General features: G+C 46.4%; 4 protein-coding genes across 4 annotated transcripts; 3 read left to right on the top strand and 1 right to left on the bottom strand.

Moving 5' to 3' along the window:
* The first annotated feature begins 11 nt into the window (after positions 1 to 11).
* On the top strand, positions 12 to 721 carry EDB93DRAFT_221170 (uncharacterized protein). The gene has a single exon (XM_041455762.1). It carries the CDS (start codon positions 194 to 196, stop codon positions 575 to 577), a length of 384 nt encoding a protein of 127 aa, XP_041309372.1. The 5' UTR covers positions 12 to 193; the 3' UTR covers positions 578 to 721.
* Position 722: 1 nt separating this feature from the next.
* Positions 723 to 3,510, top strand: EDB93DRAFT_221234 (general substrate transporter). Its single transcript, XM_041455763.1, has 15 exons — positions 723 to 936; positions 1,105 to 1,139; positions 1,199 to 1,311; positions 1,365 to 1,373; positions 1,425 to 1,597; positions 1,650 to 1,737; positions 1,791 to 1,925; positions 1,983 to 2,233; positions 2,292 to 2,331; positions 2,382 to 2,478; positions 2,536 to 2,580; positions 2,632 to 2,848; positions 2,902 to 2,953; positions 3,015 to 3,117; positions 3,168 to 3,510. Exons 1-15 carry the CDS (start codon positions 876 to 878, stop codon positions 3,306 to 3,308), a joined length of 1,560 nt encoding a protein of 519 aa, XP_041309371.1. The 5' UTR covers positions 723 to 875; the 3' UTR covers positions 3,309 to 3,510.
* A 391-nt stretch (positions 3,511 to 3,901) lies between these two features.
* Positions 3,902 to 5,214, bottom strand: EDB93DRAFT_1082446 (isoprenoid synthase domain-containing protein; the record flags this gene model as incomplete). The annotated part of the gene is made up of 5 exons (XM_041445687.1): positions 3,902 to 3,989; positions 4,044 to 4,309; positions 4,363 to 4,645; positions 4,701 to 4,875; positions 5,040 to 5,214. 5 exons carry the CDS (start codon positions 5,212 to 5,214, stop codon positions 3,902 to 3,904), a joined length of 987 nt encoding a protein of 328 aa, XP_041309370.1.
* Positions 5,215 to 9,021: 3,807 nt separating this feature from the next.
* EDB93DRAFT_1102659 (uncharacterized protein) lies at positions 9,022 to 10,129 on the top strand (the record flags this gene model as incomplete). The annotated part of the gene is made up of 5 exons (XM_041447232.1): positions 9,022 to 9,119; positions 9,181 to 9,270; positions 9,323 to 9,501; positions 9,544 to 9,869; positions 10,043 to 10,129. The coding sequence occupies 5 exons, from the start codon at positions 9,022 to 9,024 to the stop codon at positions 10,127 to 10,129; spliced, it is 780 nt and encodes a 259-aa protein (XP_041309369.1).
* Between the last annotated feature and the right edge of the window lie 5,278 nt (positions 10,130 to 15,407).

The raw sequence follows: 15,407 nt of genomic DNA, 5'->3' as shown, positions 1-15,407 counted from the left end.
TGACCTTGATTTGTTGTCTGATTGTGAGTGTTCTTGATGCCATGAACCAATGAGCCAGGACGACCTTGCCACCCATTGGCCACCCACATAGTTACGTGGTTCGTTCTGCTTAGAAATGTATATTGAAATATGACACTTCTTTCCGATCAATGGAGGTGTCCGAGTCCACCTTGTCGGGAATGTCTTGCTAGGAATGCTCCACGGCGCTCCGACGTGCAACCGCCTTGCATGTAGCACTCCCAAAACAAAGGGGCGGCACATCAGACTAATAGCGATGCTAAGTATGACTGCTGCAGGGGCACGTGCTAAGAACACATGCTTTTTCGTTCGCCGGCGCGTGTGGACTGGCACTTTTTTTATCACTTATGCATTGACCAACTTGACATACTGGCGTGATTGTTCAGTAGTGATTTTTGCCTATTTCCCGCGCTCATGGGCTGTAGCCTCAGCTCTCAGGTCACGCGTTGAATCAGGGGTCATAGTCGACCCTCGAAACGTACCGAGGTCCGACCGACGCACAAACTTCGCGCCGGTATCGCAGACCAATCCGCTTCTGAATAATGCTCAGAATGACTGAGTGGTTAAATAATTGGCTGCTTGTGCGTGTAGCAAGGGCCTTGGAAAACTCTACCATTTTTTTTACCTATAGAACGGTTCCCCTTACCTCACTTGTGTACGCGAGAACTTGATGTGTCAAGCCTTTACCAGATCAAAGAATTCCTTCTCTTTGATCCCGGACCGCATGACCCCGTCATGCGTGACGCTGGATGAATAGATCTTGCTCCGCTTATAATTCAGAACTTATACTTAAGCACGCCTGCTTAGCAGCAGGACTTCTCCAGCCACCTTTTCTTAGACATTCGTTTCACTAGAACATGGCAAGAGATGTACCAACGAGTCGTAGAGCAGTCTTGCTCGCCATTTTCATCGCATTTGGTGAGTTCACTCTTGTCATTGCCATCTTGTGCTCATTGAACTCTTCCTTGCAGGAGGTGCGCGGGTATCATATACAGACCATAGAATGTACGTCGTTTATCAGCAACTGCAAGCCTCTCATTTCTCTGCTTACATGGGCAGTAGATTGATACACATACTGTGATATAGGCTTCTTGTTCGGGTATGATATGGGTGTCATTTCCGTATGTACTCAGACTTCTTCTCAAGTCCTTGACATGTCTGGACTGTTCGTCTACTCTAGGGATGCCTGATTATGCCAGACTTTATCCGCCGATTCGGCCAAGAAGAAACGGATGGCCAGTACTACCTGTCAAGTTCGAGACAATCGATCATTGTCTCTCTTCTGTCGGCTGGGTAAGACCGCGATACCTGCTTCTAATATGTGCTGATATTCACACCCATCGTAGTACATTCTGGTGGGGAAAATGGATCTTGTGATTCTTATAATAATCTGACGATACCTAAAGTGGAGCTATCGCTCAAGCTTTCACATCTGATCGCCTAGGACGCCGTGGATCCATTCTGTTCTGGTCGGCTATCTTTACTGTCGGTGTGGCTGTCCAAACTGGCACGACATACTCTCTTGTTCAGTTGGTCATAGGGCGTTATATTGCAGGGTTAGGTGTTGGCTCATTGTCAGGTCGGTGCTGATTTCAGGATGTGCCTTTGTGAATCTGACTACATTTATTCAGCTATTGTGCCCCTGTACAATGGAGAAACAGCTCCAAAAGCTATTCGGGGCACGATTTTGGTCATCTATCAAGTCCAAATCATCTCGGGGTCCGTCAAGTATCCATCCTCCATTGGAACACCTGTTAAAGCTTGTTATCTAGCATATTTTTGAGTTATGTTTTTCAACTCGGAAGTCACACGATCAACAACTCTGCGTCTTGGCGACTCCCTATCGGATTACAAATGGTCTGGGGTATCATACTTTTGTCTGGGATGTTTTTCCTTCCAGAATCTCCGTATGTGTAACTTCTGAAAAGCTCTCATTCCAAACTAACGAAATTTACCTTTATTAGCCGACACCTTCTCGGAACTGGACGAGGTGACGAAGCGCGCAAGGTCGTTGCAGAGCTAAACGGAGTCCCTGAAGACGACCCTCTTGTTGCTGAGGTTGTCGAAGAACTCGATTTTGCTATCAAAGCAGAGAATGAAGGTGGCAAAGCAACTTGGTTAGAATGCTTCTCCACGAGAAATGCACTGTGGCGTCGGACAATGAATGGCATGATGCTTCAATTTATTCAGCAGCTCAACGGCCAGAACTTTTACTGTAAGATTCAGATCCTTCATGCCGGTTGATTTTGACCTCTGATAGCTATTGTCGACAGACTACTATGGCGACACCTTCTTTCAGAATGCAGGTGCAGGGCAAGTCTTAGATCTCTCCACTTAATGTAGCTTGGCTCATGTAATGGCAGGCTTTCACCTTATATCATCCAGACGGTTCTTGGAGCGGTGTCAGTGTTTGGAACTCTCCCCGCGTTATACTTCATCGAGACTTGGGGTCGCCGAAAGGTATTTATTCCTTCTTCCACTAATCGATTGGAGGGGGAATTAACTTTTTTTTCCCAGTCACTGCTCCTTGGCGCATGTGCCCAAGCTGTCTGTGCGCTAATTGTCTGTGCACATATTCGTTGGTAAACAGTGCTGGACTGATACTTCCGCTAGGTTGCTGTGGTTGGGCATACTACCCTTGCGCCTACTGGAACACCAATTTCAGCACTCACTGCTCGTAATAGAGCCGGGGGTGACGTTGTCATTGCTTTTGCAATATTTCAAGTGTTTATCTTCGGCACGACTTGGGGACCTACTCCGTGGGTATACCTCGGAGAGTCTTTCCCTCTTCGAGTGCGCCCCAAGTCAATCGCTCTTGGCAGCGCGACAAGTACGATTGCCCTCTGTTAAGATATTCAAATTCGTTGCTCACGCTTGTCCAAGACTGGTTCTGGAACTTCATGCTTTCGTTCTTTTCTCCAAGGATTGTGGATCGGTGAGTCTAAACTACAGCCAAATGTCCTGACACATTTCTCGGTATCTGAACACATCACCAGGATTGGTCCACTGATAATGTTGGTCTTCTTTGGCATGCTTGTCTTTGGATACATCTACGTGTATTTTGCCATTCCTGAAACAAAAGGTCTAACTTTAGAAGAGGTATTGATTCGTTCACGTTCTAAATTGCTGCCCATCTAACGAATGACCAGGTGGACGAGTTATACCGCTCTGGCATTGCACCCTGGCGATCAGTAGGTTGGCGGCCGAGTGAGAAGCATTATCATCACGAAGTGCATGACAAACAAGTTTCGGACTGTGGGAGAAATCCTAAAGATTTATATGCGCTGTAATTGATATGTATGATAGTGCCAATGTACTTGTACGCTGATTTGTTATTCTAGCGACTATGAGTAAGTTGTGTCTTCACGGACTGTTCGATGGGGAAAGACATGGAATGATGCAGGCATCAATAACAAGGCTGGGATCCACGTTGTTGTTTGCAACGCCTACTAGTGGTTAATCGGGTTTAGAAAGGGCGCATAGTACCACTTCATGCTGAACCAGACATGAAGTTTCACCAATCTACGTCAAACGTAGTAAAGACTGGTTATGAGTACTCAGCACCGGAGAAATCTGTCCGTAAGTCATGTGGGAAGTAGTCGAAGGTAGTCACCATGCGTACTAAAGTCTGTTTGCAAGGTGACCGCCCCGAATGCGCAGTCCGTGAAATCCCTATAACCGCTCGAACGTTAATCATGAAAAAATGACCATAAAATTGAAGTAAATGCGACTGGATTGCAAAAAATCACGGAAGCTAGACAAATGGGAGGACAAGAGTAGCATATATGACCTGTGAAAAGTATGATAGTAACATATCACAACGAAATATGCGAGGTCAAGAAAAGCTAATTCCAGAATGTGCGGAAAGAACTTTGTGTCGATACTATTTGCACACGGCTTCGCGGTTGTGTCTTGGTAACAACGTGACAAGCCCAGTTTGCTGTATTTCCAGGCCCCTGGAGCTAAAGCACCTGTCGGTGCAATCAGGTTAAGTGATGCGGCTACCAATGAGAAATTCATGTTACCTCTGGACTTCGTAACACCAGGAATGGTTTGCTCGAGGACACATTGCTATCCCTTCGAGATACTCTTCGACTAGGACGTCGATGGAAGGTCCCCATGAAGGAACGTTTGCGCGACCGTCGATGAATCGTTTCTGAACCTTGGCGTGATAACGCGCTGCCCAAGCCATTGCACCACTTATGTCGAGGCCAAGTTCCAACATGATAATACTGATCATGTTATGGTCTTCGTCCCCAACCGCTTGCTCTTTGTTGTACGAAATCATGTCCTGCGAAGATTGTGAACACACCGCAAACCAAGACGTCTTCAATACCGATTCACATTGTCAATCAGAACTAAGTCTGTGATACATTCAATAAGATCCATGATCGCGGGATGGTAGAACACTTCATCAGGAAGGTCCATCCCCATCTCATACATGAAAAAACATGGTTTTAAACCGATCGTACACCGCCGGAGCTTCAAGTAGTCATCGAAACTGCGCCTATGACTTTGTTTACGGTCAAGAGCCTCGCCAACCACTCCCTGAAGGTATGCAGTAAATGCTTCAAGGAAGTGACGTTGAGAAGACAGGCTTGCGGATTGGATTGCGCGAGCCCAATACCTATGCAAAACCCCTTGGGCTTCAGATGATCATCAAATAATTCGGAAGCACTTACTGTCGCACCAATTCACCAAGGACGCATTCGCCTTCCGGCCGTATCTTATGAGGATTGTGTAGGACATCAATCACGATATCCACAATTTCCTTGATGACTGCCCCGTCCTCGACTGTGGTATACTCCTCCAAAAACAAGATTGAATTTAGCAAATCAAAGCTGATACGAAGGCGTTCTATTTTTCAAGAATGGAATATCAGAGTCACATAACACGTGAATTGCTAGGGATCAAGTACGAACCTCTTGATGCATTGGGATTAGCTAGTGCCGCTAAGAGAGCTATAAGAACGGCACGTGTCAACCATCGTTATAATCGAGAGTTGGTAACATAGGTCGAACCAGTGTCGCATTCACTGAATGCCACCTGTGACTCAGGACTCAGCTGAGCCTTGAAATCACTGATCGAAGCATCGACTTCAGCTTTGAAATTCTCATAATGTGGATTAATGGTACGTGGCCAGGGCCAGCTAACCATAGTGTCTGGGAGGTATATCACTTTTGGGCGAGTATCCATAGCCTCCGAAAATAGTGTCTGATGAGGAGTGCAAGAAGGGTAGATTGTTGCTGCTCTAGTCAGAGCTTCCAGCAAAACTTATATACCTGCCCAGGTCAGAATGTTCGGTCCACCTCATGTTAGATATTTCGGCACATGTGCTTATTCGACTACCGATAGGTGAAATCCTGTCAGCATCAGGCTGTAATTGAGATAGGGTCGGCTCTATGGAAGATTTAGTTAATCAGAAGCTAGCTATCATTGTCCGTCTTCCTTACTTCGTTTCTGCCGTATGACTTTTTTTGAAAAATAAGTCACGATAACTCCACATCTCGTAGAGTGCACTTCCGCATTTGACGCTTCGGCTAATACCACTTCCACCGGCAGATGCCAGAGAGTGAGAAGCCGAACGTTGCGCTGAACAGTATATGCTTTTGAACCGTAAATCCCGGCCTTTCAGTTTCTGCATTGCTAAAAGCTCATGATCACCGATTTGGCCATCACATACCTAACAGTATTGGAATGAACTTCTAGTCTCCGAATCAAGAACGTGATGATAGGTCGGTATATGTATACTCACTGAGCTGTGAGCGTGATAAAAGTTAAGCGAACTGGAACTTCGTTCGCTAGATGGAGGTTATAGTGCAACCCTGATTGAACTTTCTGAGAGATTGCTGGAGAGACCTATACCGTTCAAACCCTAGAACCGGACACCGGCTGGCAGTTGGTACTGTGTAGCCACACTGGCCATAGTGTCAGGAAGGGATATTAGTAGCACTGGAGAGGATCAGCGTGTTGTTTAAATGTCTTCAGGAAAATCTTTGTGAAAGCTATACTTATCCTATTTGGGTGTGTTTTATTTTTCAGGGATGAAATCGAAGTTATGTGATGCGTGGATTGCTACGAATTTTAATACTGACAAGCAAGATAAGGTCAACCAACAGAACGAACGAGGACATAATGATGAACGGCCACGGACCATGCTTTTAAAAAATGGAGGTTGAACACACCGATAAGTGAATTGAATCACCGATTGACTCAAGTCCTGCCAGTGAACTAGGAGAATGAACAGTTCCCTCCCGGATCATATTGCAAACTTGATCAACGAGCACTAAAGGTGATAAACCTAGTCATTTTCTGACAGTACTGGTGATATGTATGGGTGTTGTGACACGAGTTTTGTGCATGCAATCATTCATGATTCGACATGGTTCATGCCAAGTTCGTGCATTCACTAGCGAGCATCTGAGTGGCGGAAGTAGTCAGAATATCGGCAACTGCCGAATAAAATCTGCGCCATAAGAGGGTTTTTTTAAAATCAATTAAAAAAAAAAATATCTAAAAACAAACATAATTCCCGCTACCTCTGTCTTATAGCTTGCTAACTAGCACACACCCGTTGTGCCTTCGGCACAGGAAGCAAAAAGAGCGCTTCGCGCTCTTTGTTGGCTTCCTGGCCTTCGGCTTCATCCTACTTTGGGTGACTTAATAATTATTGCAGGTTTTGAAATAAATTATATTTTATCCACTGAGTTGTGATCAAAATTTCAAAATAAGTTACATACTTTGAGCAGTATTTTGACAAAAGTAAAAGTACAATTGAATATATGTATTTTTCTCATCTACTGTTGTGTCTGTTGTCCTCCCATCCTGTTGTCCTCCTCCCGTCCTCTTGTCCTCCTCCCCTTTCCTCTTGTCCTCCCCCTTCCCCCTTCTCTCATTCTCCCATTCTCCCATTCTCCTGTTTTTCCCATTCTTCTATTTTCCTCTTCTGTTTTCCTGTTCTCTGTTCTCCTATTCTCCTATTTTCCCTATTTTCTCTGTTTTCCCATTTCTCTCATTCTCCTATTCTCCTTTCCCATTTCCCATTTCTCAATTGTCTTTTCTTAATATGTAGTTGAATTTATGTTTAATTTCATAAATAATAAATGATTTTCAATGAGTGCTGCCCTAACGGGCAGCGGACGCGTGACAGCCATGCGAGTTTCCAAATCGAGCTTTAAGCGAGGTAAGCGAAAACCACATGGCGTTTAGCGAAAAATGCATGACCTTTAGTGAAACGCACATGGCCCTACGCGAAAACCACGCGAGCGTCCGGTACTTCCCTCACCCATCCTCCCATACTTTATAGATTCACCGTTTTGTGGTAGATTTGTCAGATTTTGGCGACCCTATTTTTTGGGCTTTACATGGTAATTAGCTGTTGTTGATCGATCACTTTCTATATCCGGTCTCGCCTTACGACGGCTATGGTCTCCTTTCTTACGCTCCTTTTCTTTAGCTACCACCATGAGCTCGTTCATTGCTTGTCTGCCTGTATCCGTCGTCTTTGACGTTTGATTCTCATTCTTCTGTTGTTTCTTCTTCTATCGCTTGCTCGCTCGGCCATTCTGATTTAGGTTGCGGTTTGCTGAAATTCTCACAGCCTCTTACAATGGCCGTTTCTCTCACGACTGACGTTGAGTTCGAGATTTCGTGTAGTTTGACTCATCTATCTATAAATCTATAAAGTAAGGGAGAACGGTTGCGGGAAGCACCGAGCGCTCGCATGAAGCTCGCATGGAGGCCACGTTTGCTCGCGTGGGTGCCATGCATGCTCGCATGGATGCCATGTGTGCTCGTGTGGCGTCCACGTTTGCTCGCATGGCATCCACGTGCGGACACCATGTGGTTTTCGCTTACCTCGCTTAGTTCTCTTTTTGGCAACTCACGTGGCTTTTTCGAGTGCCCGCCCGCGCTCGATGCCGCAACCCAACACTGCAAACACCAACCCACCAGCGCTGCCACGACCTCGCCCTTCACCTAGGGCTGCACACTGTACTGTATACGGTAGACGGCCGTACACATACGGTAGAGGTACGGTAGACGGGTTTACCGTCTACCGTACATAGTATTGGTGGTGGACCAAGCGGACGGTATGGTACGGAGTATTATACGGACGTATACGGTGATGTACGGTACATACGGAATGTTAATCAACTATGAACAAGCTCATTTAGTGCCAAACGAGCCAAGCGAAGCCTTGCCTTCACGAGCATCAACATTTTGATAGTCTCAGGCTTGAGACTTGCACGTTGCAGGGAGATTGTGTCGTGACCACCGGAGAAAATTCGTTCAACAGCAACAGCAGATCCTACAAAGAAGAGAACTAAGTACAGACACCTGGAACGTGAAGTGAGTACTCACCAGGTATTGAAAGGACATCATGGGCAAGTTGAGAGAGGTTTGGAAACTGTGCTCGGCGACCCGCCCACCACTGAATGGGGTCGCAAAGGTCAAAGTCCTCTTGTGGAAGTTTTAGGTACTCCTCGAATTCATCTACCAAAACATTTGACTGCTTCTTGTACCTTGCCGTGAAATTCATCTTCGAGGGTGAATTTCTACCATCAGACACATTTGCGTGATGGCCTGTGCTGGAAGACAGCGATGATGCACTGTCCTGCGCAACGGCAGTAAAATACTACAAGGAACATACTGAGAACACCCGCTTCTATCAGTGTGAAGCACACGCAGCAAGCTATCAGACTCGCTGCTGTCATTGTTGTTGTCGGTGCAGGGCATGGCGGTTCAGGGCAAGAAGTTACAGGATAAATCGGCACCCTTTCCGACCGTATGAGGCCGTAAAGGTACCGTTGACGGCCATATGGAATACGTCTTGTACGGTGTACGGTCTGGCCGTACACTGTACCTATTGACCTCCCTTTGCATGTCCACCGGTATGGCAACCGTACAAACCGTCTATGACAGTGACGGTGTGCAGCCCTACCTTCACCTGCCGAAATTTCCCATCGCTTTCAAATACCTCCAGTTGTGTCCTGCTGCCCTCACATGACGATTCCTACTAGCACTCAGCCTGCCCCTGCCAGTACTGTTGACATGGGCGCATTTTTTACTGTGTCACGTGACACGGAGCCAGCCGCCTCCAGGTGAGTTCTTTTCCTTTGTCTTCATCTGATTTGGAAAATTTACAGCAGCTGCTATCCCCAGTGCTTCCCCAGCACCTTCAGCAGCATCTTTTGCTGTGGCCTGTGGTGACTCTGATGTTGCACTCCCCATCATGCCAGGCCATGTTGCCAGGTGAGTTCTGTTGTTTCTGTCTGTCTGATTTGTCATTTATGGTGGCTACGAGGTACACCAGCTTTCTCGAGCCAACCCCTGCTGTTGACTGGAATGCCAGGGTTCTGCAGGGTCTGGACACAAGTTATGCTGCCCGACTGCAGCGACGTGCTCAATGCCATGTAGTTATTCCACCTGTTGCGACACCCACCCCGCCTGTTGTTGCATCCACTGCTCCATCAGTACCCTCAGGTACGACTGACTGGGCAGCTGAACTCCATCTCTGCTTTTCAGAGAGTCACTTGAGGCGTCTTGAACGGAGACAGCTCACTGACCCATACAGCAAGATCTCCACTCGGCGAGAGGGTCTCCATGCAGCACAGCAGCGAGTTCATGACCTTCGACAAGAAAATGCAAAGATGGCCAAGAGAATGATCAGGGCAGATGAGGAATTCGAGCATGTCCACAAGCGCAATGACATGGACTGGGATGTTAGTTGTGCACACTTGGATGAGGCAATTGAACATAGAAAGCAGCGCAAGGTTGCAGATGCTTGGCATGAACACATCTTTGAGGAGAGGAAGGGGAAAACTTGGGAGGAGCGGCGTCATTTGGACCAGGTACTCAAGGAGGGTCCTCCCCCTGGCTGGAAGCCTTCTTGACATTCACATTCACATTTGTCTTATAGTTAGTCTTAATTTGTGAAATGCCAAGTGTAATTAAATTTGGACTTAACCTTGACTCAACAAATATAATATATATAATTTATAATTATTGAAACACCCAAAGGTAGGATGTAGCCGAAGGCCAGGAAGCCAAAAAAGAGCGCAAAGTGCTCTTTTTTGCTTCCTGTGCCGAAGGCACAACGGGTGTGTGCTAGTCTATAAAGTAAGGGAGGATGGGTGAGGGAAGTACCAGGAGCTCGCGTGGTTTTCGCTTGGGTCACTTGCACCGCGTAGATACACTTACCTTGCTTATTTCGCCAAAGGCCATGTGGTTTCGCTTACCTCGCTTAAAGCTCGATTTGGAAACTTGCGTGGCTATCACGTGCGTCCGCTGCCCGTTAGGGCAGCACACATTTAAAAACATTTATTAAGTTATGAAATTCAAATTATATACACAATAAATTCAACTACATATCAAGAATAGACAATTGAGAAATGGGAAACAGGAAAGGAGAGTGGGAGAATGAGAGAAATGGGAGAACAGGGAAAATGGGGAAAATTGGAGAATAAGAGAACAGAGAACAGGAAAACAGGAGAAAGGAACAATAGAAGAATGGGAAAAACAGGAGAAAAGGAGAATGGGGAAATGGGAGAAGGGGAAAGGGGACAAGAGGATGGGAGGATGACACAAAGAGGACAGTGTAGAAAGCAGATCTCCGCTGGGCTCAGCAGAAATCGTACTACCTAGACAACAAATATTTAGGTAGATCTTAGCACGACCTAGTCTGCTATAGTTGCAGAGCAAGTGTGTTCGATCCTATAGGGGTTGCTAATTGGTATTAGTAGTAAAAATGCATCAGTAATGCAAATAACAAAATGTCCGATGGTGCGAAACGATGTCCGAAGGTACTTATCCAATGTCCGAAGCCAAAGTGCGATGTCCAAGATTTCGGACTTTCGGACTTCACGATAATAGGTCGGAAACTTTTTAACGAGTGTCGGATTGCAAGCGGTATGCGTGAGTATAACGAGTGACGGAGTATGACGGTGAATGAATGGTAATATTTTGCAATGCAACTAAGAACTACGAGAATATTCTGGGTGATCCGCAGAGTCGGGAAGCGGCTCCTAACTACTGGATGATTATTGCTACGGGTCACTACAGAGTATTTAAGTAAGTACATAGAAATTCGGAAAACTACAGGCGAAGATAGTAGCGATATATTTCAGGTCCGATATCCTATGTAATAAGACACGAGGTACTGCGGACATGTAATAACGCGGTCCGAATGTCAGAAAACATGCACGGGAATAACTACGCACCTAGTGAGGCTAGTTCGGATGGACAGGACACGGGATGGACAAGTGCGCATGAAGTGTGATCGGCCGATGCGATGTCTGAAGGTCCGATGCGCCGGATCCGATACGGAGTGGCTCGGACATGTTCGAAAGTGCGTTGGACATGTGCGCATATGTTTCGGGTGTTGATGTGAGTATGGAAATACGTGGTTTTGAGCCCAACACCGCGACCATCGCTACAACGGGAGGAGGACAAGAGGATGGGAGGATGACACAAGGAGGATGGGAGGAGGAGGACAGGAGGAGGACAGCAGGACGGGAGGAGGACAGCAGGACAGGAGGAGGACAACAGGATGGGAGGAGGGGGCACAGAACACCAACACAACAGCAGATGAGAAAATACATATATTCAATTGTACTTTTACTTTTGTCAAAATACTGCTCAAAGTATGTAACTTATTTTGAAATTTTGATCACAACTCAGTGAATAAAATATAATTTATTTTAAAACCTGCAATACTTATTAAGTCACCCAAAGTAGGATGAAGCCGAAGGCCAGGAAGCCAACAAAGAGCGCGAAGCGCTCTTTTTGCTTCCTGTGCCGAAGGCACAATGGGTGTGTGCTAGTCTATAAAGTAAGGGAGAATGGTGGTGGGAAGGGACGGACGCTCGCGTGGTTTTCGCTTGGGTCGCTTAGACATGCTAAATGCCATGTGGTTTTCGCTTACCTCGCTTAATGCTTACTTTGGAAATCTCGCGTGGTTTTCTCGCTTGACTTTGCTAATGGTGAGAACAAAAAAGTCTTGATTCAGAATTTCGAAAGGTAAAATTCCACGGTGTCCAAAAATGCTGCCAAACACGATATAGTGGACAGTGTTCTGCACGCCTACTGCGCCGTGCCCATAATACGGACAAACAACTCACTTTTCCTACTATAAGGGAGCGAGCATTGAGAATAGCAAAAGCATAACAGATTTTGGTTACACAATTTGTTACATAACTTGGTGACACAAATCATTACACAATTGGCTGCTGCTTTTGTATAGAATTCTCGAATTAAATTGCCCTCCCCCACAGCCAAGTGTAACAAAGTGTGATACACTTTTTGTGGGTTTTGATTCTTATCAACAAAGATAGAAATGACTTATTGATGGGCTCAGGCGACTCAAATTTTGCACTTGCTAAACAACTGTTTAAATATCAAACATGGACAGAAATATGCCCATTCCATGAGTTGCTGACTATATATTGCTACGTGCAAGGTGAATGATGCTAATGTCTGCACATGCTATTTAGAAATCAAGAACATATTACCCCAGAGCACAAGTGTCACTCCCAACGCGAACACGATAGAGTCAATCGACTCCAGATGACGTCCCCTACCAGGTGCAATCGCCAACATGCTGCTCATGATAGGCCTCCACCTCATGTACCACAGCCGAATTTCATGCCAGCTAATGAACCACAAGCAGGGCCTGTTCCACGACCTTTTGCGTGGCAGCCTCCTCCTCACTTTCCATATGAACTGCTACCAGTTGGTCAATATCCTGGCTTGCCACGTAATGCCATTGCGCATGTACAACGTGCTCATCAGCACCCTCCTGTTGATTATAATGCATGCCTGAATGAGCAGATGAATGCAGCTCATAATAATAGATGCTGCCAGCGCAACCGTCGTAGGTAACAGGACAGAGAGGAGATAAGAGAGCAGGCACAAGCAGAGCTAATGGCAGCTGGCATACAGCCCATGCAGGTACCTCAGGTGCATAATGAACCTGCTCAACCTGCTCCTGCTCCTCCTGTATATGGTGCCATTCATTATGAGGGAGCAGTTGGTCCTCACAACTTTGACAATCCTCTTCATTACTTTGTGCCTAATCCTGCTCTGCCTTTGCATGGACCACCTGAACCTGATCATCATCAATTTAACATTCAGTTTCAACACCATTTACAGGCAGAGCAAATGGAAAATGAGCGCATTAGAAATGACTTGCTTCAAAGGCAAGCACAGGAGGAATTCTGTTACGACTTGGATGGTATCTGTTAGCGATGCTCAAACAGAGCATGTGTCGTCAACGGTCGAGGATGTCCTTGGGCTAGCCCAAGGTTAGGGGTCTTACTTGGCGAGGCTTTGGCAAGTAAGATTTGACGCCTATGTCCAAATCGGGTAGCTTACGTCAAGCAGGTGCTAGACGATGAGCTGTATCTGCCAAGGCTTACGACACCCGAAGGTCAATCGTAAGATCGTCGTTAATTAGAAGGACGGAAGTCCGACTAGTTAACAGGGGCTTTGCTTGTCGACGAAGTCGATAAGCAAAGATCAAGACTATAGGCTTATCCGCGAAGAGCAGATAAGAAGATAGAATATAGACTGCTGGCTAGGCATAAGGGATCACTCTGGTGAGAGTAGGAGGTCAAGAACCAAGTAGATTCAAGTTAAGGAATACGGTACATGGTAGCGAGTTTATATAGAGGATAGGAAGCGTATTAGTGGATGATAACTCGTACTACCAAGTGAAGTAATCGGTAAAGGGCATAACCATAAAAGGAAGGCACATTCGGGGTGAGACACGAGTGAACCAGAACGTGCTTGATAAGAAATTAAGTCAGAGGTCAAAACAAGAAGTGAAACGCGCAGGGGCACGATCGTGCAACTGCGGATCTAAGTATAAGTAACATGTGCGACTGCGCACTGAGTCAGAGATCGAAAAAGGGAACAGGGCAAAGGGGATATGTCGTGCATCATATCATAGGTTACCGTCTGGATGGTAAGGGCAAGGGGACTGTCCACAGGATCAGTCAGGCGGTGGAACGGAGCATGGGTATGCTTCGTCAGCAAAAGGATCCGGCCAGATGTACTGGCTCTGCTGAAGCGACAGATAGAGAGCGAAAGGGAATGCGAGGATGACAAGGATGACAAGGGTAAGGTCAGGGTAAGGGTATGACGCGAGGGCTGATACGAGGAGGATTAGGAGAAAAATGGTAGGGGCCCAAGCATCTAGATGTTCTTGTAACAAATTCCGACGACGTCAAATTCAGCTACAATTGCAACAACAATTGCAACAACAAGAAGCTGAGAGGATCAATAGAGAGGCTCAATGGCGGTATGAGGCAGCTCTTCACCTGCAGCAGCAAGGAGCTGAGAGGATCCAAAGAGAGGCTCAATTGCAGCAGCAGGAAGAGGAGCAGCAGGTTAGGCTGGCTCAGGATCGTCTGCAAGCAGGTCAGCATGAAGAGGAGCAGCAGAATAGGCTGGCTCGGGATCGTCTGCGAGCACATCAAGACGAAGAAGAGATCCAACACCAGAGACAACAAAGGATTTGTGAGCAGGCAGAGCGCTTAGAAGAGGTGCTGCATGAATATAATGATCCTGCTTCTCAAGAAAATCATGCTGCTGATGAAGAAAGGAGAAGAGCTCAAGAGCTTCAACAGTGTGAGGAGTGTGAGGCAGAGGATCAAGAAGTTATCAACTGCATTGTTCCTATCCCTGATGGAGCTCGACCATACAGGGAGCCTATAAACATCCACAATCTTGCTACTCTTAATGTAGAGTGCACCAAGTGCCATGCATTGCACTTTGCATCCGAAAGACTCTCAAAATCGTCCCTATGGAATCCAAAATTCGGTACATGCTGCTTGGAGGGTAAAGTCGTCCTCCCGCCCTTTCCACCATGGCCGCCAGAACTGCAGCACGCTTATACTGACAGGACATTTGTCTCCAAGATTCGGCAGTACAACAGCGCTCTTGCATTCACATTGGTTGGTGTCGATATCGAGGATAGAGCCCTCCAAGGCTCTGGCCCCAATGCTTTTCGTATTCATGGATCTCTCCATCACCTCATGGGTAGTCTCATACCTCCAGAAGGCATTCAGCCTTCATATGCGCAACTTTATATCTATGATCCCGAGGAAGCCACCAACATTCACGCCACACGACCTGGAAATGAAGGTCTTGATCGTGGCATTCTCAGGGAGCTCCATGACATGCTGTATCGAATCAATCCCTATGCCGCTCTTTACAAGCAGGCCTATCAGGTCATGCGAGAGAAGCCTCCAGAGCAGCACACAGATGTTCGTGCACGCATTCACTTCCAGCAAGGCACAGATAGTCGAAGATATAATGTTCCCACTGCCAATGAAATTGCTGTGATCATTCCTGGAGATGGATCTGAGCAGGTATGCGAAAAATGGGAC

The sequence above is a fragment of the Suillus bovinus genome (assembly GCF_016758785.1).
Source record: "Suillus bovinus strain UH-Sbo-P2 chromosome Unknown EDB93scaffold_16, whole genome shotgun sequence".
NCBI classification, from domain to species: Eukaryota; Fungi; Basidiomycota; class Agaricomycetes; order Boletales; family Suillaceae; genus Suillus; species Suillus bovinus.
This window is presented reverse-complemented; position numbering and strand designations above follow the sequence as displayed.

Excerpts from the sequence above, each read along its gene's own strand:
- EDB93DRAFT_221170 (XM_041455762.1), top strand. The coding sequence starts at position 194 with ATGCTCCACGGCGCTCCGACGTGCAACCGCCTTGCATGTAGCACTCCC.
- EDB93DRAFT_221234 (XM_041455763.1), top strand. The coding sequence starts at position 876 with ATGGCAAGAGATGTACCAACGAGTCGTAGAGCAGTCTTGCTCGCCATT. Across the intron at positions 2,234-2,291 it reads CAACGGCCAGAACTTTTACT|ACTACTATGGCGACACCTTC; the intron begins GTAAGATTCAGA and ends TATTGTCGACAG. Across the intron at positions 3,118-3,167 it reads AAGGTCTAACTTTAGAAGAG|GTGGACGAGTTATACCGCTC; the intron begins GTATTGATTCGT and ends ACGAATGACCAG.